At 36.1% G+C, this 26,710-nt stretch overlaps 1 protein-coding gene across 1 annotated transcript in view; it reads right to left on the reverse strand.

The window, feature by feature from the left end:
• Positions 1–800: 800 nt before the first annotated feature.
• Positions 801–26,710, reverse strand: part of LOC129726187 (pickpocket protein 11-like) — a 492,216-nt gene continuing 466,306 nt past the window's right edge. Inside the window, exons 7-8 of the mRNA XM_055682897.1 lie at positions 1,041–1,156; positions 801–917 (exon numbers count right to left, since the gene is read on the reverse strand). Coding sequence (XP_055538872.1) covers positions 832–917; positions 1,041–1,156 — 202 coding nt within the window. The 3' untranslated portion in view covers positions 801–831. The remainder of the gene's footprint in view (positions 918–1,040; positions 1,157–26,710) is intronic.

The raw sequence follows: 26,710 nt of genomic DNA on the forward strand, positions 1-26,710 counted from the left end.
AAAAATACAGCCAGACAGCCCCATACAGCCAGACAGCCCCATACAGCCGGACAGCCCCATACAGCCAGACAGCTCCAGACAGCCAGATAGCCCCAGACAGCCCCAGACAGCAAGACAGACCTAGACAGCCAGACAGCCCCAGACAGCCCTAGACAGCCAGACAGCCCCAGACAGCCAGACAACCCCAGACAGCCAGACAGCAAGAAAGCCAGACAGCCAGATAGCCAGACAGACAGACAGCCAGACGGGCAGGCAGGCTGGCAGACACTGATTATTGATTGATCTCATGATTGAGCCCTAATTTTAACTGTGAATTAAATTAATTTTAGATTACTGCCTTCAACCGCCTTACTCTTAACTGTATGGTCTTCTCAACTTCGTATCTGTGCGATTACCTCTCAACGGAACCAGCTGTTCTGTTTTCTTCTTCTCGTTCTATTTGTTAATCATCTCTACCAGGTTATCAACCTTTTGCTTGACGCAGCGCAACTGACATACTAGTTCGGTTCGGTGCGATAATACAATGCAACCATGTTGGGAAATGGTTACTAACCGTATAGGCAGTCCGGATTTTCAGGAGTGGTGTTTGGATTACATTTCTGTCCGGATTTTTCAATTTGTTCCGAAAACATACAGCAAATTACTATCAACACAAGTTTCATAAGTTTCTTCCATCTGATTTACTAAGGAAAATAGCATCTCAAGAAAAGTCATGCAAATTTTTTTATTCTGTTTTCATTGAACTCTGAAGAAATTATCTAACGTTTGACATAAGTCCGGGTTTTCTAAACTGACAATACATTTAAGTTGAGTTTTGAACACATTCATGCTTCACCTATGGAACCAAAACCAAATGAATTCAAACACTGTTAGCAATGAGATCCCGAAAAAAAGTCCGCCAACACCACCAAGCGAAACTGAAATTAATCAAATTGTAATGAAGTAGAGTATAATGTATTGACTGAAATTCTGAACTATAGAATAAAGAGGTGTTAAGATACACGTCAATGCTGAATAATATAAAACATATTTTTAATTACCAATAAAATCGAGATCTGTGTGCGAAACTCGCCTCTCATAACGTGTGGAAGGAATATCCATCACTTCAACGCGTAGGAATCCTACATTGTTGTCCTTCATGATTATAGTATTCTCGCTTCAGAAACAAATAAAAACACACACATATATATATATATATATATATATATATATATATATATATATATATATATATATATATATATATATATATATATATATATATATATATATATATATATATATATATATATATATATATATATATATATATATATATATATATATATATATATATATATATATATATATATATATATATATATATATATATATATATACACACAGTCGCCGTTCGATAACTGCAAGTCTTTTAACTGCAACGCTTTTTAACTGCAAGACCGATAACTGCAACAACTTTGCAGTTATCGGACCGCAATCCGTCAAATCTGAAGTCGAAGTCATATTTGACATTGAAGTGACAAATCTCGCGGGGGGATTCTAAATGCATTCGAAAATGAAAATTGTTGAATCTCTAGAAACATTTCAAAAGGACTTTTTCATTTTTCCACTATTAATGAATGAAGCAAAATCACCATGTTATGTGATTCACTTCCCGTAATTATCATATGAGAAAAAAAATATTCCTTGTGCATTGTTTGGCTAGCTTTCCCTACTCAGTGAGGCAGTGCATAGTAGATCACAAACAATATTTCTCGCGTAATTTTTCAATGCGACCTATCTAACATTGAGAGACTCTCTTTGTTTACTTTCTCTTTGGTCAATAATAATGTTTTTTTTTCATATTTCATAACACTCAATGCATAGTAAGCAAGACAGTATTACTATCTCTCGATTAAGGGGAAGAAAGCTTGGAAAATATATATAATGACGACGTAATTAACGAAACAAAGTGAGAGATGAGAGAATCTGTCATTGTTACTTAGGTCCCTTTGAAAAATTACGCGAGATTTTGTGACCTAGCGTTGAATAGACCATTTTAAGACAGGTGTCACGGATCCTGCTGACATTGATGTTGCTTTTACTTGCGTTATGTCACCGGTTCCGAGCTTTCTGTCAAAATTTCATTCGTGAATTGAGTTCAGAAACGTCTCGTAAAATGGTCTTCTGTAGTGATGAACTTTATCTTCGCCTACATATTGGTTATGAAAAGTAGTTACTAAAACTCAATAAATTATGATGCATAAATATGACTATCAAATTGATTAATCAAAAAGCTTGCATATTTTAATTTTCTGCTATTTTTTGCCACTATTCCATTAAAAAAATACATTTCGACATCATTGAAAAATTGAAAACAAAAATGGTAGTAACGGACCCCCCTAAATTTTGACGTGTGTCAAGTGTTGCAGTTATTGAACGGCATTCGATAACTGCAATGTAAACATGTAAACATTATTTCATAATATATATATATATATATATATATATATATATATATATATATATATATATATATATATATATATATATATATATATATATATATATATATATATATATATATATATATATATATATATATATATATATATATATATATATATATATTCATATATATATATTTATATATATATATATATATATTTATATATATATATATTTATATATGTATGTGTATATATTAGAGTGGCCATATTTTATATGAAACTATCGATCTTAATGAGCGCCGGGCTGAAAAAGTTTCCTTTTGACCTCTACAATACGAAAATTTGAAGTTCATCGGAGTCTATTTAATGGACCCACTAAGCGCTTATATTTGAGAAATCGATTTACAGTCGAATCTCTTTATAGCGACATCGCAAGGGACTGTCGTTATAGCGAAATGTCGCAATAATACGTAGTATTTTTGCATATGTAGAACAGAGGGTACCGTTGAGAATGTCGTTATAGATTTAGCAATGTCGTTATAGAGAGATTCGACTGTACTATTGTCGCAATAAAGAATGACAAGTATTAGTTTTGGTATGCCGTTATAGAGGAAGGTCGTGATAGCGAAATGTCGCAATAAATCGAAGAATTTTAGTAAAAACAGAAGGGACTGTTGAGAATGTCACTACAGCAAGATTTGTCGCTATAAAAAGTGTCGTTATAGAGGTATATATATAGAGGTATAGAGGTCTTCAACTGTACATGAAAATTATATGGAGTTTTTTTCTTTTTGCCTTTCTCCTAGAAAGGTATAGCAATCACTGGAAAAAACGAAGGTCTAAAAGTGGTCCCAATGGCCGAATGTCATATACCACTCGACTTCTTTCGACGAACTGAGCATTTTAGCATTTTCTGTATGTTTGTATGTATATATGTATGTATGTATGTGTGTATGTGTGTATGTGAGTGTGTGTGTATGTGCAACTTTTTTTTCTCACTCACTTTTCTCAGAGATGGCTGGACCGATTTTCATAAAATTAATTGCAAATGAAAGGTCTAGTTGCGCCATAGGTTGCTATTGAATTTCATTGTAATCGGATTTTTAGTTTAGAGGTTATGTATCAAAATGTAAAAATCACGAAACATCAATATCTCAGAAACCACAAAACCGATTTCAATAAAACTGGTTTCAAATGATTGGGCTGTGTCCAGAACCCTTAACTTTCGAATTTCGTTATGATTGAACATATGGTTCAAAAGTTATGTAAAGAAAAGTTATCCTGAGGTTGTTTAAGCTCACTTATTTTTCTCAGTGATGGCTGAACCGATTTTCACAAAATTAGTGTCAAATGAAAGGTCTAGTTGCCCCATAGGTTGCTATTGAATTTCATTGCAATCGGATTGTAACTGTGTCCGTTGTTCATAAAAATGTGAAATCTCATAATGAAAGTAAACATATTGACTTTCTCCTAACGATTACTGGCTAATTAAAAGGTAGAAAAATGATTGAAATGGCCGAATGTCATTTACTACTCAACTCAGTTCGACAAATCGAGCATTTTCTGCAAATATGCATGTATAGGTGTATATGTTTGTGTGTGGGTGTGTACGTGTGTATGTGCACCTTTCTTTCGCACTCATTTTTCTCAGAGATGGTCTGACCGATTCTTTCTATCTTGGTGTCAAATGAAGGGTCTATTTGCCGCTTAGGTTGCTATTGAATTTCATTGTAATCAAACTTTTCGTTTTGGCGCTGCGTCAGAATGTGAAAAACGCTCTTATATCTCAGAAGCTATGAACATAGTTAAATTCAAATAAATGGGCTCTTAAACCCTCAAACAATGAATTTCATAATGTTTAAACATGTGGTTTGAAAGTTATAGAAAGAAACGTAACCCGCAGACTGTTTAAAACTATAGCTACGATCAAAATATGTGGCCTCAACATCATTTAAATTTGATATTGTACTATTTCAATGTTTGCGGCCTTGCTCGGGATTGAAGTTGAAATTAAAAGTCATTTCTATCATTTCACTGTTTGCCTTTCTCCTAGAAAGGTATAGCAATCACTGCAAAAACTAAAGGTATAAAAGTGCTCAAAAGGGCCGAATGTCGTATACCACTCGACTCAGTTCGACGAGCTGAGCATTTTCTCCATGTGTGTGTGTGTGTGTAACGCTCCCCCAATCTCACTCGATTTTCTCAGAGATGGCTGAATCGATCTCAATGAAATCAATTGCAAATGAAAGGTCTAGTTGCCCTATAAGACCATATTGGATTTTATTGTAATCTGATTTCTAGTTTAGAGGTTATGTATCAAAATGTAAAAATCACGAAACATCGATATCTCAGAAACTACACAATCGATTTGAACAATATTGGTTTCAAATGAACGGGCTACCTAAAAACCTACAAATTATGAATTTTATGAAGATTGAACATATGGTTCAGAAGTTACAGAAAGAAACGTGTTCTGGTGACTGTTTAATCTCACTCATGTTTCTCAGAGATGGCTGGACCGATTTTCATAAAATCAGTGTCATATGGAAAGTCTTGTTGCCCCATAAGACCTTAATATTTTTTTTTGCGAACGGATTATTACTTTTCCTGTTATGTTTAAAAATGTGAAATCCAGCTATGAAAAGAAACATATTCTGATGACTACTTGGGCTCACTCACTTTTCTCAGAGATGGTTGACCCGATTTCCACAGAATTAGTATCAAATGAAAGGTCTAGCTGCCTCATAACACCCTATTGAATTTTGCTGTAATCGGAATGTAACTTCGTCTGTAATGTATCGAAATGTGAAAATCACTAAACTTCATTATCTCAGAAACTACACAACAGATTTGAACAATATTGATATCGAATGAACGGGCTAGTTAAGGGTTAACTGATGAATTATGATTGAACACGTGGTTTCAAAGTTTGGCTGCCCTATACGTTCTCTTTTCATTCAATTGTTATCAAACTGAAGCAACCGTTATGTTTTAATTTGTAAAACAACGAAAGTCTCAAGTATTACACGACTTATTTGAACATAGCTAGTGTCATACAAACGAGTCATCTCTCAAACTTACAAATAACAAACTTCATAAAAATTTGATATACTGTTCAAAAGTTTTGTAAAGAAAAGAAATTCAAAGACTATTCAACACTATAGCTGCTTTGATCAATATATATGGCCTCAACATGATTTGAATGTGGTATCGTACTATTTGAACGTTCCCGGTATCGCTCGTGATTAAATTGTTCGAAATTAAGAGTCATTTCTAATATTTCGCTATTTCTGAAGCACTAACATTACGTCAAATTTCATATTTTATACTTTAATTACAACATCAATATTATAGAACCCAAAGAGTGAATATACCTTTTTGGATTTAAGCATTCATGTAAATCTATTTTTACAAATGATAAGTTTGAATGAGGAAGGCTGAGTCTGACCGCTAGGTGGATTAATTTAGGTTTTTAACATATATCTCTCGATAAACTTATTCAAATACACATGTATTTTCATAAAACAGTAATATTATCACCCTAATTTAAGTTTAAAAAATCTATAACTTTTGGTGTTTGTTAAAAAGTTTGTATTTTGAATGAGGTGTGTGTTTTTTCGGTATAAATCGTCAACATGCAATATAAATTGAAATTCGTCTTAATTATGGGTTGAAACACGGTTAGAATTTTTCATAAATTTAACATTAGGTATTTAAACCAAAAATAGCCGACTTCCAGTCACCATTTTGAATTTTCAAAGGCCCAAGATTCGGTAACAGTTAATGCGTCACCTGTGAAAACGCTATTTTATATTTTCTGCTGTGAAGCAAACATAAAATAGCGTTTTCACAGGGAATGCATTATCTGTTTCCGAGTCTTGTGCTTCTAAAAATTCGAAGTGGTGATTTCAAATTGGCTGTTTGCGGTTTCAATACCGTTTCACCTTAAGGACCATTCGCTTTTAATCGCCTGATCATTTTTTGTTAAATTTCAAACGGGATATCAGGCCAATCCAACTTATTCTGGGCCTAAATACCACAAGCGATTCTTCATCTTTTCAGTTACAGCGTTTGAGACGACTATCAATTTCGGCATAAGCGAAAGAATCACGTAGAGCAGCGGTTCGCAACCTTTTTTTGTCCGCGTACCCCTTGGCGATTTTTCATGTCGATTGTACCCTCTGGATTAAAATGTTCTCACAAAGTGGGAGAGAGTATTGGTAGATCATGTTGTTGTGGTACTCTAGTTCAGGTTTCAAATGGAACTTTAGTTTGTTTGATTGCTACAGTCATATTTTAAAAAGCAAGATTGAACAACAAATGAAGTATAATGAAGTAAAGAAAAATTGGTTTGTCCGCCATTACTGATTTATTTTTCGCGTACCCCCTGAAGGCTTACGAGTACCCCCAGGGGTACGCGTGCCCCAGGTTGAGAACCGCTGACGTAGAGAATTCATAACTTGATTAATACATTAGACAGCACTCGTACATCCGAAAAACACCTGAATGGTCAATGGTCAATGATGATATGGTCAATGATCAGAACTTTTGGATCATTGAAGCTGTGAGTGAGTTGATTGGCTGTGAATGAGTTGATTTCGTTTGATGCTCTTGTAAAACGGTTAAAGACAAGTGTTTAAGTTCCGATGCTCTTGTCATGTAATATATATCTTGCATAAAAGTTCATACAAATGAAGAGGACAAGTAATATTGGTTAGTTTTCGAAACTTTTTCGAAATATTTCAATTGCCGTAGCTTGAATCAATTTTAAGCGCGCCCAAGAACTTTGCACTTTCATCGAAACTCATGAGAATTGCTATTCGATCAACAGGACCGACCGTATTTGATAAAATTCACCGTCTTAGTGCATTCAGATCACTAGTGCTGAACTGTTTCATAGAAAATAGTAATAATACTAAAAATAACATTAAATCCATACAAATAGTTCTTAATAATTTTGCTTCACCAATCCGATTGTGGCGGTTCACTTCACGCAGTTGCTGCAATGAAGTACGATTTAGGATATAATCACTAAATGACAGTTTAAAAACCTCTAACGAATACGAGAGGTCATTCATTTATTACGTAACGTACTAAGAAGAAGGGGATATTCAACGAAGAGTATTTAGGGGTAGGAGGTGTTCAAAATTGCTATAATTTAGCATTACGTAATATGTGAATGTCCCTAATGGTATGATTTTATAATTGAAGAGTATTTCAACGCAAAATATACTATTTTAAGAAAGTAAGGCAAAAAACTTCAAAGAGAGATAAAAAACAACAGTTCTTATGAGAATCTATTTTTTTAATATAAGCGTTTTGTGGGTCCATTAAATGAACTCGGACCAACTTCAAATTTTCATGGCTTATTTTTGGAGTAAAAAGGAAACTTTTTCCGCTCATAAAAATCGCATGGTGTGCTTGATGTATATAAATGGTGTTATATATATATATATATATATATATATATATATATATATATATATATATATATATATATATATATATATATATATATATATATATATATATATATATATATATATATATATATATATATATATATATATATATATATATATATACAGGGTGTTAGGTAGCTCACTAAAAATCCTTTAAGGGGTGATAGAGGACCCTATGGTCAGAATTCAACTACTGCAGAGTAATTCACTTTTTCAGTTTTCGGTTGTTTGCCTTTAACGAGGTCTATCACAAGAAATGTGGTAGCTAGCTCATTTCTGTTGATTTCGTTGGAAAGCTGCGGAAATTTCGTAATCAAAAGTGTCTTGAAAACGCCCAACTAGAGAAAATAAGAAGCACTTAGAAAGGAACAAACGTGAAATGAAATGTTTTTTTGAGAACTAAACTGCAATTTTCTCTCTGAAATGTGTGATAAACATGGATTTTGTAAATTAATTGATTAATTAACGGATAAACATGGATTTTGTAAATTAAACATTGAAATCCACTTTACAAGTTGTTCTTTGACATTAAGCATCTAGCTCTATTAGTTTAGCTGCTATTTCACTTTGAAAGCAATAAGTCGCGCCTTCATCCAGTGTTGTAAGGATCAAAATTTTCTGCTTCACTGTGTTTACACGCGGCACACATAACCGACAGCTGGAAAAGTGAATAACTCTGCTTGAATTTTGACCATATGCATAGAAGGATTTTTTCTTCAAATAGGGAAATAGGGTCCTCTATCACCCCTTAAAGGATGTTAAATGAATTTTCAATGAAACCCTATATATATATATATATATATATATATATATATATATATATATATATATATATATATATATATATATATATATATATATATATATATATATATATATATATATATATATATATATATATATATATATATATATATATATATATATATATATATATATATATATATATATATATATATATATATATATATATATATATATATATATATATATATATATATATATATATGGGTTATGCCATACCAAGTGACCACCGAAACAGCACAAAATTGCATCGGCCACCACAATTCGAATGTTGGTGTCGATTGAAATACCTCTGTTGGACCCCCTCTTTGTTGCAAAATTTAAACAGATATATTTTAGAGAAAATTAACCAAGAAATATTATAAATTAACCAAGAATATTATTTTTAACCTCCCTTCCAGTATAGTTCCATTTACTTGATTAGTTATCGCGATCTGAAGAAATCTGTATTTCATTTGTATGGCAGCCATCCTTTCCAGAACAGGGAGGGGTCTCAAACTATAAGTGGCGCCTTCATCCAGTGTTCTGCCGTAATATCGCAGACTGACATATGCGACAGCGAGTTAAATGTTCAGTACGAAGCTTTGTCCAAAAACGTTTGTATAATGAGTGTTAGGACGAATTTCAACAATCTGATCTGTACATAATGCATTAATATACCCAAGTAACAATTTAAGTCGTATTGCATTCTATTAGCGGTTTTCATGACCAATTTCGCAAAATTGCTGTTAAAACTAGAAATACTATCAGAACCTCCTGATAACCGCTATAAGTTTGCTTTACAGCCAGGTGGCCCAGCCTTGCCAAGCTTATTGAAGCAATTATAAGAATGGCAATAAAACTGCTTTAAAACCACATGGAAATAGTACCGCATACTATAAGCAGCTGGCATTACCTCTTTAAGAGCTCAATAAGTTTGCTTGCATTATTGCGCTCTGCTACTTGCCACAATAAGTCCAATTCAACTTTTCATTGCTTGACAGCAACCGTAATAAGTTGATTTGTTGTGCCGTTCCTGCACAAACACCAGAACATCACGCCCCTTTTTTTAATAAGGAAATCCCTCGTCGCGGGAGAAATGTTTCATCTGTGTTGGTTATCATCGTGCAATCGATTTTATTTGATGGTGATATTGTAGAAAGATAAGGAATAAAGAGGGGTTTTTGGTAGGTTTTGTAGCTCTCAAGCATATGCGCATAAAATCTTGTCGTGCATTTTGAGAACATAGGCGCTGAAAATTTATGCCCCATCAAAATAGTACGGGTTTACAAAAATGATTTCATTGTTAGCAAAAATGAATTTGATTGTTTCAGCTCAGTTTTCAAAAAAAAAATCCAGCCGTGTTCTTTAACAAAGAGATAGATCAAAATTAACTTTGGATGTTCAATATATTTGTTAGTCAGACGACGATTCGATTTTCGTTTCAAGATCATAAAAAGTTTCAAAAATATCAATATGGCGCTGTTGGTAATTAGTTGGTATCAATCGTAGCCGCAATAAGCCTAGTTCAATGATATATATGTTGTAAGGTGCGGCAAAGGTTGGATGCCTGTATTATTAGAGATAAATATAGTAAGTCCCTGGGGCCTAGACAACTTTATTTTTATGGAAGATCTGACATCATACCGACAATAATGAGGAATCAACGAGCTTTGATATAAATAGAGAGGTGCACGAAAAAAGCAACGATACATACTTAGTTTAATTGAATATTGAATATATTTCGAAATATATCAATAGTGTCTTGCCCCTACCTTATTTTTAAGGACGCATAATTTAACGACATAGGAAATTATTTTAAACCGAAACAAGACAAAACTGGTGATAAAATTAAAAAAAAAAACTACTACCGAACAGTACTAAGTACTAATACTAAGTTTGCCGTGTTACTTTATTAGATTTTTGGAGTTCTACGTCATCAATGTTCACAAATGCGCTGCAAGAAGCTCTAAAGCATTGTACACACATCTTACGGAGACTGCGACAGAATTCTGCATCACACTAAACCAACTAAGCCGCTTTATATCATTGCCAGCACATACAGTTTGACAGGTTAAAACTGGGTACTTATTACAATTTTATGAGATATTTTTCATAGCGAACTAGTAGTTTTTTAGATTTTGAATGACCGCAATAAAACTGGTTTCTATGTTTTATGACAGCAAGCTGGAGTGGTTTTATGGGGCAATAGGTAGTAATAATGAAACCAATAATAAAGCAAAATCGCATTGACTCTTGTCGGTTTTATTTTAAGTTTTATTAGAGTTTTATTGACAGCTATCAGTGTTCATTACGACTTGCTATTTTTGGCAACGGGTTTAACCACCATAAACCGGTGGTAATATTCGTTGCTGTGATAAAACCGTTAGAAAACCAAGTAGCTATAGAATTGTTACTTGGGTAATCACAAAACATTGCCGAACGTGTGATTTGTGGAAAAAGGTTCATTAACTGAAGTTATGTTACCAGCGTTATTTTGTTGTAGAAACAGCGATTTTTATTTCACTGTTTCTACAACCGATTGACGTACATCCATCGTAGTATGCGATAAGTCGCTCAACATTTTTTGAAGTAGAATACTTCTCTCAGGAAGTTCAGCTACATAGGGATGTGAAATGAAAATCTAAAACCGAAAAAAGTGAAAAATATGTCCAATTTCAAATGCTAATAAATCGGTTAGTATTCGATGGATTTCCTTCGTTCTTGCAGCAATAGATTGGAAAATCTTCTAAGATTCTTCCCAAAATAATTGTATTTTTTTCATTCACACTATTGTACTATTGAAAACAGTCAAGCCTTGTCAAAACGAAAAATTCGACCTCTGATTAGTCGTTATATGATTGCTTCCCAAGCACGGTCGACAGAATCATATACCTTGCAATTGAAAACATGCTATTTGGCCTATATAAGAGCCTGTTTCAGCCGAAGCCGCTCATAATAGTTCTAGACAGCGACAACAGCAGTCGTCCTTCCTTAGCAGCAGCACTAGCCCTGTGGTTGGTCACCACGTCTCAGGAGCAGCGCGGTTTTTCTCGCCAGACAGCCATTATTCTCCCCATGTTGGGGCAGCATGAAGATTGCCATCAGGAAATCCAATTTTGGAAATCAAAATGCCTTTTTCAAGGCAAATAAACAAGTCATTGAAAGTTAATAATTTTTGTCAACGCAAGCAAGCATTCTTTGTTGCATCCTAACAATTTAAATCTGTCGCACCCGTCGAATTTACTGAATGTAAAATAGCTTTCATAGTGCATGTTGTCCGTGTATCTTAATTCCCCCAATGTTAGGGCAGCTCAATAGTTGTAATCAGTAACCGATTTTGTACCGCAAAATGCTTTTTTCAAAGCAAATAAACAGATAATTGAAGGTTAATAATTTTCTGGCATCAACACAAGCAGACATTCTGTGCGGGATGCAATCAAATTCTGTTGTAGTTGTCTAATTTTTACTTTTACTTTATTTAGTAAACCCCCCACTGTAGGGGCAGCGCAAAGGCTGCGATCAGCATAACCGACATTGAATAATAAACTGCCCTGTTAGAACGCATTCACAAAGACAGTTAGTTCGACTATAACACAATATCGCACGCTTAGCCTTGGGGCTAATAGCGGTCTCGATCAACTAGGTTAGTTGAGAGAATTCGTTATCGATATTGTTTTTGGCACATTTTGCATGTGTATGATATGTACAACGATACACCGTGCCCCAGTGCTGAGTCGAGAAAATTTCCAGATCCTCGACTTGATCGGGAATCGAACCCGATATCACAACCGTGTGGGAGAGCTAGCCGACTGACATCGCTAACCACAGAGCCACGGGGACCACATATATAGTTAGTTCGACTATGCAGAGCTAATATGAAGTCGATTCAATCAATCAGCAGTTACAGAATTTCGTCGTCTCCCAGTTGCCAAGTTGCGACATGATGCAACACGCAACAGCGAGCAAACGAAATCGCTTGATGTTACAAACCGCAATAAGATACGGGTTAAAACCGTTGCGTGTGTGAGAGCACCATTGGTGTTTATTCGCTGGATACAAAAATCAAATTCGAATTGTGGAATAATTCGTCTAAAGAACATAAGGAAATGGTAAACCTGAACTGAAAGGCGTGGTCTATTACGTAGCACCCTTCGGCTATAAAAGAGTGTTTCTGGGAAAACTAGCTACATTCATTAGTCGGAAGGTGAACTGGATGGACCGTCCACAACGTTGACAGCAGTAACAGCAGATATCGGCACTCAGCAGTAACAGACCATAGCAGCGGGTCGCGCCTGTGGCTGCCTTCAAATTAAACAAATCACTTGCCCTGTGGTTGGTCACCACGTCTCAGGCCTCTGCCAGGCTGAACGCCATCGCGAGCGATCGGGCGAGATTTTTGCGGTACATCAGCCGGCACTTCCTCTAATGGAAAAGTAGGATCATTTTGTTTAGAAGAATATTACTGTCGGTAATATTACAGAGATGCGATTGCATCATATCCGATATGGAATTGAACGATTGTTCTTTTGAGGACAAATAAAACACTTAATTTGAAGAGTTAATAGCTTTGGGTACCAGCAGCGTTGCCAGGTCATTTTTTCAAAAATCTGGAAAAGGCAAAATAAAAATCTGGAAAAAATCTGGCAGTCATTTCGTGGGGTGAAAGGTTAATTTTTCAAATAAAAGTCTTGGGGTACGCAAAATTTGTGGTGACAAAATTGCAAAATTTCGCGCCAAAATTGAAGTGATGACCTTTTTGCGGAACAGAGAAAATAAAATCTGGATAAAATCTGGATCATCCATGAAAAATCTGGATAATTGGATATCAAAGCTGTCTACCTGGATACATGTTCAAAAATCTGGATAATCCAGCTAAATCTGGATACCTGGCAACGCTGGGTACCAGTAGCAGTATGGTAACAGCCTCAGCGGTAGGTGCAGCCGGTACTTCCCTAAGGCCGATGTAATAAGGAAGTAAATGGAAGCGGCACAGCGAAACAGTTCGGGTGTTCTTAGACGCGCTTCATTTTTCGTACGATAGCGGCGGTATTAGCGGTAGATGCATTTGTCAACACTTACTCCAGTAAAGCCGTGTCTAATTTTCAATGTGAAAACACCTTTCTATTGTGTTGGCCGTGCGCATTAGGCCTCTGCCAGGCTAAACGCGATAAGCGGCGCGAACCGATACGCCGGCCGTAGGTTAATTTAAAGCCGTAAGTAGAGCTGTGTAAAAGTATTCTACTTCAACCTTGCGGCCGTGGCTTTGCACACAACCCTCCTGTGATTTTTCATAATCAGGCAAATAATCGCGATTCGAGAATACTTTTTTGGAAATGAATTTAGTTTGGAATATAATAGCATTCGTGGCCTCAGCCATCTTCCATCTGCACTTCTTCCGTACAAAAAGCAAGTGCGCTTTAGTTGTTCACGAGCATGGACCAAGCTTCGTGGCCTTAGAGGGCTACAGTATGATTAAAGTTTTGTAGATAGTCAACTTCGTTCCGCGGCGAGTTTTATTCGAGCATTGCATCTTCCGAAGTCCAAAAAAGGCACAATTCTCCGCCATATGGCCTCGACGAATTTCTCTGTTAATGTCATTCTCGGTAATCACCAGTTAACCTAGGTAAACGCACTTGCCAACTTCCTCGATTTCATTCCCGCCAAGCTGAATCTGTGATCGGAGATTAGCACGGTCTTCTCTGGGGTCAATTGTAGGCTTCTGTTAATCATCCCGATTCGCGGAAAATATTCCTATTGAGTGATATTAGATAATTTTGGAATGTTTTCCAGAGAGCAGAAGTCGTCATCTTGGATTTTAAAAAGGCTTAATTCCTGGCCTCTGGGTATCATTCTGATTGCTGAAATTCTCATATTTGGTGGTATTTGGCCATTTTGGTCTATTATTAGGAAGCCAGAAGTTGCTATCTTAGAATTCAAAATAGTCTCTGGGGGCAATTCTTGGCTCCTGGGCATCATTTCGATCATTTTAAGCTATTTTCCGGAAAAATTGTTTCAAATATGTGTTCTACTTGGACGGAACGCTTCTCTTGCAGAGAAGAGAGAGGTGTCGTACCACCATAGAAATATTTCCTGCTCCCAAAAACATCTACATGCCAAATTTTGGTAAATTTGCGAGTCGTTGAATGCAATGAAAGCATAACAAACATAGTTGGGTTGGATTTACGTCACGTTGAGTATAAATGGCGGTTACGTCATTTCGTTTTCGTGTTTTAATGACGCTATTTTTTGCACTTTTGATAAAATTTCGGTGCCTATAGATCCGGTTTGGTGTGTTCTATCATTTAATCGAAAAAAACACAAATCGGCCACTTCGGTGCTTACGTCAGTTTGTGAGATTACGGCAGTGTTGTAAGGATCAAAATTTTTAGCTTCACTGTGTTTACATAGACGCGGCACACATAACCGACAACTGGTAAAGTGAATAACTCTGCTTGAATTTTGACCATATGCATAGAAGGATTTTTTCATCGAATAGGGTCCTCTATCACCCCTTAAAGGATGTTGAATGAATTTTCAATGAAACCCTATATATATATATATATATATATATATATATATATATATATATATATATATATATATATATATATATATATATATATATATATATATATATATATATATATATATATATATATATATATATATATATATATATATATATATACATACATAGATATATAGTTATGGACATTACTGTACACCAACACCGGACGCACCATTCCTGACACAGCAAATCCTTGCACATGGCATTGCTGATGCAACAACTGGACGCCCGACATTCCTGACGCAGCAAGTGAACGACCGGCATCCAGAACGACTCCAGCATAGCAACACGGCGACATCGACAACTCCACCAACGGACGTTGTACCCCTGATACCCCTGACGCAGCAGAACCGAGCTGGTGGCAGCAACGACGACAACGACAGCAGCGACGGCAGCAGAGCGGAGCCAACAATCCTTACGCAGCAGTAATCCAATCCATCGATGAGTAGGGAACTTATATTAATTTTTCAGGAGCTTTAGTTCCAGTGAAACATTTGAAGTGTGTAGAGGTTGTTCTCATCTTAGGACGTAAGTAGTTTAAAATACTTAGTAAAAATCAATGTGTTAAGAATCCAAGTGTTTTTTAAAAACCTTAGAAGGAAAGAGCTTACATAAGTGGCGCAGTCGTACGGCTCGTTCTACGACTAAGCAAAGTGACTCTGACTAGTGACAGTTAAAGTGCTTAGTGGAAATACCCGATACGTGGAAAATTTCCAAATCAGTGACTTTGAGTGATCTAGTGTCCAACTCGTGACATCGGCAGGCCGGCAGTGACGTTCCGCGAATAGGATCATCAATCGCCATCCCTCAACACGTAGGTGACTCGTGCCAACCGACCAGAGAACTTCGCTGAAGCGGTGGATTTCAATCCTTCAAGAACGAGAGAACCGTGAGTAATTTTACCCTTTTTCCCCTCATTTTATGCCTAAATTCAATCCAATACCAAAAGTGAAACCATTAAAATTTTCAAGAAGAATGGAACCAGCAAACCTTCAAGTGCTTTTTGATTCTATTCGGAACCTGGAGCAGCGAGTTGGCGCTCTCCAGTTGGAAAATAATAATCTCCAACAGCAACAACAGCAGTTGCAGCAACAACAGTTGCAACAACCGGTTGCTCCCCCAGCGGAGAATCGACGGGCTGATGATTTCTTTAGAATCCCAGACCCTGTGAAGAATATTCCTCCATTTGATGGAAACAAAAAACAACTCGTGTCCTGGCTCGCAACAGCTAGAAAAACGTTAAATTTATTCAGAAACCTCGTATCAGAAGAAGTAATGAATCTGTACGAGCAATCAATTATAAACAAGATTGATGGAAGGGCCCGCGATACCATTTGCGTAAACGGTAACCCAACAACCTTTGAAGGTGTTGCCGAAATTCTGGAAAGTGTTTATGGCGACAAAAGTGACATCGCTACGTATCAGACACAGCTCTGGTCACTGAAAATGAATGACAACATTCATCTTCACTACAAAAAAACAAAAGAGATTCTCCAAAATATGAAGGGTCTCGCTAGAAGGGAGCAAATTTACGAAAGGCATTGGGAAGGAATAAATCATTTCCTAGAAAAAGAATGTTTAGCCGCCTTCATAAACGGTCTAAACAGATACTATTTTGGACATGCACAAGCTGCTCAGCTTTCTGACGTTGAAACAGCTTATGCGTTCTTGTGTAAATTCCAGAACGCAGAAAATACCAGGAAATCTACTGAAACTTCCCAATCTGGCAAACAAATTTCAAAAAATAATTTTAGGAATAATTCAGAACATAACAGACAAAATTCTAAACCACAGGAGGATTCCAATTAAAACGCTAGTGGCTCACAAAGATTCAAAGCTCAATCAGACAGACAAAAAGTGACACCGATGGAAGTTGATCCGTCAATTAGATCACGCCAAAATAGAATCTACAATCACGATGCTCAAAATGAAGAGGAAAATGACACAGAAGTTATCAATAGTGATGATTCCGACAGCGAAGTAGAAGAGTCAAATTTTCAGGTGGCAATTACAGACAAAATTCTGAAATAAACGCTGTTAACGGTCTCTCCTTCGTCACAATTACTTTATCCCACGGGAAAACAGCTGAAATTGTAATAGACAGTGGGTCAAATAAGAACTTTATTTCCCCGGATCTTATTCCAACTTCCAAAAGAACACCATGTGAACCACTCACCATTCAAAATAATAAAGGTAAACATAGAACTGAATTTGAATTTATAACACAAATTTTTGGTCTCGGAAAAAATGTTGCATTCTATTTGTTTAAATTTCATAAATTTTTTGATGGTGTTCTCGGGTACGAAACGCTTTCAGAGCTAGAAGCTTTACTTGACGTAACAAACCACAAATTAATACTCCCGCAGAAAACCATTGATTTACAAGTCAGACAAATGGGACCACCAGAAGTAACTTGGGTGCACACACAGCTACAATTATTAAAATACCAGTCTCTCAAAAAAATGGTAACGTATTTTTACGAAAAGACATCAAAATTAGAGATTCTATCGTACCCTCTGGCTTATACCACGCGAAAAATGGCTACATTAGCGCACTTGCCTCAAATTTAGGCGACTCCGTAACATTTTTTTGGAAAACTCCAGCCGAAACATTGCCAGTCTCTGAATTCATTGAGATAAATCATTCGAGTTCTACAGTGTGTTCTGAACGCTCAAATCAATTAGATAATCTGGAAAACCTTATACGAACACAGCATTTGAATATGGAAGAAAAGGAAAAACTTCTTAAAATACTCCGGCTGAATTCCAATATCATTTATCGTGAAGATGAAAAACTCTCTTGCACTACTGCTATTAAGCATAGTATCAAAACAAAAGACGATCTTCCTATACACACCAAAACATACAGATATCCCAACATCCACAAAGCAGAAGTAGAAAGGCAAATTAATGAGATGCTAGCTGACGGCATTATCCAGCATTCTATCTCTCCTTGGACCTCTCCTATATGGATTGTTCCAAAAAAGTCCGATGCAAGTGGCAAGAAAAAATGGAGAATCGTGGTCGACTATAGAAAACTGAATGAGAAGACAGTCGACGACAAATTTCCCATCCGAGCATCGATGAAATTTTAGACAAATTAGGAAGAAGTGTCTATTTTACTACAATTGATTCAAAATCTGGTTTCCACCAGATTGAAGTTGAAAAAATTGACAGACAAAAAACCGCGTTTAGTACAGACAAGGGACATTTTGAATTCATCAGAATGCCCTTTGGGTTAAAGAAGGCACCGGCAACGTTTCAACGTGCCATGAATCATATCCTCGGAGATTTAATTGGAAGATGTTGCCTTGTCTACTTAGACGACATCATCATTTTTGGCAGTTCTCTCCAGCAACACTTGGAAAACCTTAACAAGGTGTTGGAAAGACTTATAAAATCGAATTTGAAAGTCCAACTCGATAAATGCGAGTTTTTAAAAACAGAATGTGAATTTTTAGGGCATATAGTTACCCAAGAAGGTATAAGACCCAACCCAAACAAAATTGAAAAAATCCTAAACTGGCCAATACCGAAAACCACCACACAGATCAAGGGTTTTTTAGGAATTCTTGGTTATTATAGAAAATTTATTCGAGACTTCGCGAAATTGGCCAAGCCTCTTACAAAATGCTTGAAAAAAGATGCAAAAATTATCCATGATGAAGAGTTTGTCAGTTGTTTTAATGATTGTAAACATCTTTTGACAACAGATCCAATATTGAAATATCCAGATTTCAATAAAAAATTCATTTTGGAAACAGATGCTAGCGACTTCGCTTTAGGCGCTGTTTTATCCCAAAAATTTGAAGACGGCAAGGAACACCCCATTGCCTATGCATCTAGGACGTTAAATGACGGAGTGTAATTATTCGGCTACAGAGAAAGAACTTCTCGCAATTGTGTGGGCAACGAAACATTTCAGGCCTTACATTTTTGGCACTCATTTCGAGATCCGAACTGACCACAAACCTTTGGTGTGGTTAAGACAGAAAAATGATTTGAACAGAAGGCTACTTCATTGGAAATTAGCCCTCGAAGAGTTAGAATTTGATATCAAATATAAGAAAGGTACTCTAAACGGAAACGCAGATGCACTCTCTCGAATAACTTTAGAATCAGAAAAAATCGAACTTAATGCCAATTCAGCGACAGACGATGACATGACTCAACATTCAGCGGACACAGACGACAATGACTTTATTCCATCAACAGAAAGACCTCTGAACGAATTTAGGAACCAACTAATTCTCGAAGAAAGTAACGAAGACAGTAGACAATCTGAAACCATTTTTAGAAATTATCACAGAATTACAATCAGGAAGATGAACCTCGGACCTGCAGTACTGATAAATATTTTGAAAGAATACACATCTACGAAACACACTACTGGACTTTATTGCAACGAACGAATCTTAGGAAATTTACAAACAATTTACAAAAAATATTTCTCAAGAGCGAAGACTTCAAAAATATTCTGGACTCAAAAATTGTTACAAGACGTAACCGACGAATTAGAACAAGACCAGATCATACAGAATCAGCATAATGGAAACCACCGAGGAATAAACGAAACCAAGTCCCATATCTCACGAACTTATTTTTTCCCTGGTATGAAAGGAAAAATCACTAGATTTATAAATATATGTAAACTCTGTCAGAAATCGAAATATGAGAGACACCCGTATAAACAGAAATACCAACTTACAGAAATTCCCTCAAAACCATTGCAGATCGTGCATATGGATATATTCATAATAAACAACAAAAACTATCTTACGGTATGTGACAAATTCTCCAGAATGTCAATGGCTATTCCTTTAAAATCACGAAATGTTATACACATATTAAAGGCATTAACACATTTCTTTTCTAATTTAGGAAAACCTTCTCTTTTAGTAATGGACCAGGAAGCTTCATTTACTTCAACAGCCGTTAAAGAGTTCTTAGAGGAAAATAACGTACAGTACCATTATACCAGCGTGGGTCAGTCTTCCTCAAATGGAACTATAGAAATAGTTCACAGGACCTTGAGAGAGCTTCACAACATACTATCCAATAAGGAATCCACGAAAAATCTGACCGAAACTGCGAAAATAAACCTGGCAGTATCAATCTATAACGATTCGATCCACTCACAAACGAAATTGACACCCAAGGAATTATTTTTTGGTATAAAAGATGGAGACTCAGTCCCAACAGACCTTGACGAAAGGATAAGACAAAAAAAAGCTCTATACAGGATCTATGCAGCCAAGCAAATAGAGGACAAACAGAGATTTTTGGCCAAAGCAAACAAAAATAGAGAAGACCCCGATCATTTCCAAGAAAACGAGACAGTGTACGAGCGAAAAAGGAACAATCTAAAACACGAAGAGCGATACAAAGAAAACAAGATCATGGAAAACAAAGAGACTAATGTTTTAGACACAAATAATATGAAAATTCACAAATCTAAACTTAAAAGAAAACGAAAAACTTAACTTTTTACTAATACCAATTTTATAATCTCATTTTAGCAACACCAAAATGACCAAGACGATCAACCCTTCCATAATCATCATCATCATCATATCCATTGGAATTCCTTTCATCCGTACTTCCAACCCCAACCCTACACAACACCTAGAGATAACAGACCTAAACAATCACCCTGGACTATTCGCTTGAGAATCGGTAAAGTATTCATTAAGAAGGGCTACCATACCCTTATCCATGAATTTAAGCTATTTGCATTCCATACTATTCTAAAGCAATACGAGACAACCATTAATGAATTAAAACAAAACCCACAAGTTAGGGAAATTACCGAACTCTTAAAACAAAAGGTTAGGCAAGCTAAAGTAGTATTTCAAAATTTGACTCCAAGACAAAGACATAAACGAAGTATTGAAATTTTAGGATCGATAGTGAAATCCATAACAGGAAATCTAGATAGCCAAGATTTTATAACTTTGAGCAATCAAATTGATACGTTGAAGAATTCAAATAATGTTTTAATTACAGAAAATAATGAATAAGTGAAGATTAACGATCTTTTTGAAAAACGACTAAATAATTTGACAAAACAAGCATTTAATCAAGCGATAGAAGTTAACAGATTCATTAGACAGGCTAGACTAAATTTAGATAGGGCAATAGACTGGCAACACATGCTACATCTTCAGAACATCATTTTTAATATGGACAACGTTCGCTATCAACTAGAAACCATCTTCGAGTCCATTCAACTTTCCAGGCTGGGCGTAATATCAAAAGCATTACTATACCCCACTGAATAGGATTTTGCAACAGAACTCCTAACCTCACAAGGCATTGAAATCAGTAGTTATGATCAGACTTACGAGTATTTAGAACCTTCAGCCTTCCATAATGGTTCATCTATCATACTCGCGGTAAAAATCCCAAAATTTAAAATCGGAAATTATCAACTACTCCGAGTTGGAACCGTCCCAATTGACCAAAAAGTCATACAGGTCAATCTAACGTACGCTATAATCAGCGAGTCGGAATCATTTCTAACAAACGAGAAATGCATTCAAATCGAGAAAAACATTTTATGCAACAGTCAAAACTTGGTTAACGTTACGAAAAACCAATGCTATCATCAATTATTGCAGGGAAACCCTGGCAGATGTCCATTTATCAGCAATAGCTTCAAGGAACCAGAAATAAGAGTCTTAGAAAACAATGACATTCTATTAACGAACGTCATAAAACCAATAACACTCCAAAACAGTTGTGGCTACGGACCAAAGAACCTAACAGGATCGTTCTTCATTACATTTTTCAACTGTTCCATTAACATTGGAGGTACCCACTACGATAGCAAGACACTTAGGTTCGAAACTAAATTGGAAGTTATCCCACTTCATTTCGTCGAAGTCAACAAAATCTCAACAAAGACGGACCCGGTGGAAGAAATGCAATTATTGCAAACAAATGACCGGCACAGAATCAACCTTTTGGAGACTACTAATCATCAATACAATTCGATTAATCTTGGGAGCCTTATCAGATTATCCTTGATCATAATCACTATTTACATTTGCATAAGTAGAAAAATACGAGGTAATATAGATTTCATCCATATCCAGACACCTAGCAGCACATCATAACAAGTTGACCCGAGACGTCTTAATCTAAGGCGGGGGAAGTTATGGACATTACTGTACACCAACACCGGACGCACCATTCCTGACACAGCAAATCCTTGCACATGGCATTTCTGATGCAACAACTGGACGCCCGACATTCCTGACGCAGCAAGTGAACGACCGGCATCCAGAACGACTCCAGCATAGCAACACGGCGACATCGACAACTCCACCAACGGACGTTGTACCCCTGATACCCCTGACGCAGCAGAACCGAGCTGGTAGCAGCAACGACGACAACGACAGCAGCGACGGCAGCAGAGCGGAGCCAACAATCCTTACGCAGCAGTAATCCAATCCATCGATGAGTAGGGAACTTATATTAATTTTTCAGGAGCTTTAGTTCCAGTGAAACGTTTGAAGTGTGTAGAGATTGTTCTCGTCTTAGGACGTAAGTAGTTTAAAATACTTAGTAAAAATAAATGTGTTAAGAATCCAAGTGTTTTTTAAAAACCTTAGAAGGAAAGAACTTACATAAGTATATATATATATATATATATATATATATATATATATATATATATATATATATATATGTATATATATATATATATATATATATATATATATATATATATATATATATATATATATATATATATATATATATATATATATATATATATATCTTAAACTTCGTCCCGCCTATTTTAGTGTTTAATTTAATAATTTTAAACATTTAAAATTCATTGATTCTTTGCGATTTGTTTATATCGTTTGAAATGATTGGTTTTATCGGAGTGACAACAGGCTCGACTTTTGTCTCTTGTACATCACCTCTATTCCGGAAATATATTGGGTGCATTCAGTTATTTTCGTTGTTTTACAGAAACTGAAAGTGATCATCTTCGAATTCAAAATGGTGTCCAGGGTCAATGCTTGGCTTCTATACATCATTTCGATTACGGACATATCCATATGTAGTAGTATTCGTTTATTTTCGGCTGTTTCTCAGAAGCTGCCATTTTACAATTCAAACTGGTGTCTGAGGTCAATTTTTAGCTACTTGCATCATTCTGGATCCGGTGATACTCATATTGGGTGGTATTTGGTCACTTCAGGCTATTTTTCAGAAACCGAAAGTCGCCATTTTGGATTTTAAAATGGCATTTGGAGACAATTTTTGGCCCCTGAGCGTCGTTCTGGTTAAAGAAACACTCATATTGGGTGGTATTTTGTCATTTTTGGCTGTTTTCCAGACACCGGAAGTCGCCATCTTACAATTCAAAATGTTGTGTGAGGTCGATTTGTGGCTTCAATGCATCGTAACAATCCCTGAAATACCCATATTGGGTGGTATTTGGTCATTTGCCGCTGTTTTTCAGAAACCACAAATCGCCATCTTAGATTTCTAAATGGCATTAGGAGACAGTTTTTGGCCTCTAAGCGTCAATCTGGTTGAAGAAACGCTCAATATATATATATATATATATATATATATATATATATATATATATATATATATATATATATATATATATATATATATATATATATATATATATATATATATATATATATATATATATATATATATATATATATATATATATATATCTATATATATATATATATATATATATATATATAAAATAAAGTTACATATATGTGCGACCGCCCATTACTTTACAACGGAGCGTCTGATTTGAGCTGGCTTTGTTTTGATGTGTTCGTCTTCATCCAAGGCAAATTGTTACGGCGAGAAAACTAGGAAAATTTAAAGGAAAATGGTGGAATTCACGAAAATAGAATTTCCATACAACGAAGAAATGAGATCGCAGAAGGCGCAATGCACAACAATAATATGACAGCAATTTAAATCCCTTCCACTTCTGGATGGAAGGGCTTTTGTACAAATCATACATAAATTTTCTATTGTGAACTAGCTAAGCAAATATTTCAACCAGGTTTTCCTGAAAACAGCCTACAATGATCGGGTCGATGCACAGGTGTCAAAACTCGACTCCATACGCCATTTATAAATTGAGGATGGAAACTTCCGGTTTCTAATATGGGTATTTCCGGAATCGCAATGGTGCTCTGAAGCCACAAGTCGATCACATACACCATTTTGAATTGTAAGATGGCGACTTCCGGTGTCTGGAAAACAGCCGAAAATAACCAAATACCACCCAGTTTGAGCGTTTCTTTAACCAGATTGACGCTTAGAGGCCAAAAACTGTCTCCTAATGCCATTTAGAAATCTAAGATGGCGATTTGTGGTTTCTGAAAAACAGCGGCAAATGACCAAATACCACCCAATATGGGTATTTCAGGGATTGTTACCTGAATTCACTGAAGCCACAAATCGACCTCAGACAACATTTTGAATTGTAAGATGGCGACTTCCGGTGTCTGGAAAACAGCCAAAAATGACAAAATACCACCCAATATGAATGTTTCTTTAACCAGAACGACGCTCAGGGGCCAAAAATTGTCTCCAAATGCCATTTTAAAATCCAAAATGGCGACTTTCGGTTTCTGAAAAATGGCCTGAAGTGACCAAATACCACCCAATATGAGTATCACCGGATCCAGAATGATGCAAGGAGCTAAAAATTGACCTCAGACACCAGTGTGACGTCACACCCTGCGAAGAACCCAATGCTCCGTCACGAGCCTTATAATTAAAGTTTAATTTTGTTCCCAGGAGGGCATAGCCTTCTGCTATGCTTTAGTCAGGCGAAACATTTGGTTCCCTTGACACGGGACCGCGAACGTCTCTGTCAACACTCTATGTATCAACAGATTATGCCATAGGTGACAAAGAACTTCGCGCAGCCTTCTGCTGTGCCACAGGCAAACAAACTCGACCAAAATAAACAAGTTTTGTGTTGTAAACAAAACGCCGCCTGTACTTTAGCAGTACTAAATTAGGTTAAGAGATTAGATAGAGTGGAGAAAGTCTCTCTCTCTGAGTTACCGGTAGGGTATATTTAAGTAGTGATGTACGAAAATAAAGTCAGTTAGTCCACGTTAATCTGTGTGTATTAATTCCGCGCCAATTGCGCGTACAGGGTTTTCCGGAGAAAGTCCTGGTAGGTTATATCCAGGATATAGGTATACCGACACATGTGGTGACAGCGAAAGAAAAACAAACGCCGGTTCTGACTGAGTGGATATAAAGACCGAGTGGACTTAAAATTCAATTAGAAAATCGTGAGGGTAGCAGTAAATTAAGTGAAAGCGCCACTATTTCGTCGCTGAAGTGCCGCGCATTGCGCGTTTTGTATTTTCATCATCCAGAACTGAACTAGAAAATCGTGAGGATAGGAGTACACACATTTGGTGACAGGCGGTTCAGGAAAAGAACCCTGCAAGCAGGGTTGCCACATTTAAATCTATGTTTTCCCTTGAAAAAATCTGAACATCTGTATCTGGAACAAAAATATCTGTAAAAAAAATCTGTGTTGTTTGAACACAAAGAACTTTGTATTTTTTGAGTTTTTATGGTACATAAACCAAATTTTTAGCTTAAAACGTGTGAGGAGTTGAAAATATGTTCAATTTACTCAATATTTGATGAAATAAAATTTGGACTGTTCTTAAAATTTAATGTCAATTTCGAAAAATCTGTAAATCTGTACTTTTCGACGAAAATCTGTGTATCTGTATATACAGATTCTGTACCGTTTCTTCGGTCAAAAATCTGTAAAATACAGATTAATCTGTACATGTGGCATCCCTGCCTGCAAGGACATTCGTGGTTAACGCATTTGGTGACAAGCGGTCGTCCCACGCCGGGAACTGACTTTAATAAGTATCAAGTGAGCATTTTCTGTGTTTTGAACAGTTTGTTGAATGCGCATACGGTTTACGGTTCTGTCGGTTTGATAAAACGGTGAACAATTACAGTGTTTTTGCAAGTAATTAATTCTAACTCCATCTTTCAATAAGTGTTAAAAGAACGGAAAAAACTAAAAGTGCCCTATTGTGTTTTTTTATGTCTTAAGTGAAGAAGACCAAAAAAAAAAAACGGAACCAAATCTCGCAATTAGCCAGTTAATGATAACGGCTGGGAAAAAAAAGAAACACATGCAGTAAGTGACTTATTAACACCTCTACGGCCTCTACATATTGGAACAGCCAGACATATTGGAATAGCCAGACAACTGTGAATTATCGTATTAAGAAGGTGCCGAAGTTACGTAGTGGAAATTGAAGTAGAGATGTCCACGACAATGGCCGGCCCTATACCAAGGATATTCGGGTGAGAAGCACATAGTAAGAAAAATTTATGTTTAAATATTGTAGCTGAAATTTAAACGGAAGAGTTTTTTTTTGTATCGTTCGACGCAGTAAAATTTGT

This window comes from Wyeomyia smithii, chromosome 2 (assembly GCF_029784165.1).
Source record: "Wyeomyia smithii strain HCP4-BCI-WySm-NY-G18 chromosome 2, ASM2978416v1, whole genome shotgun sequence".
Lineage (NCBI taxonomy): Eukaryota > Metazoa > Arthropoda > Insecta > Diptera > Culicidae > Wyeomyia > Wyeomyia smithii.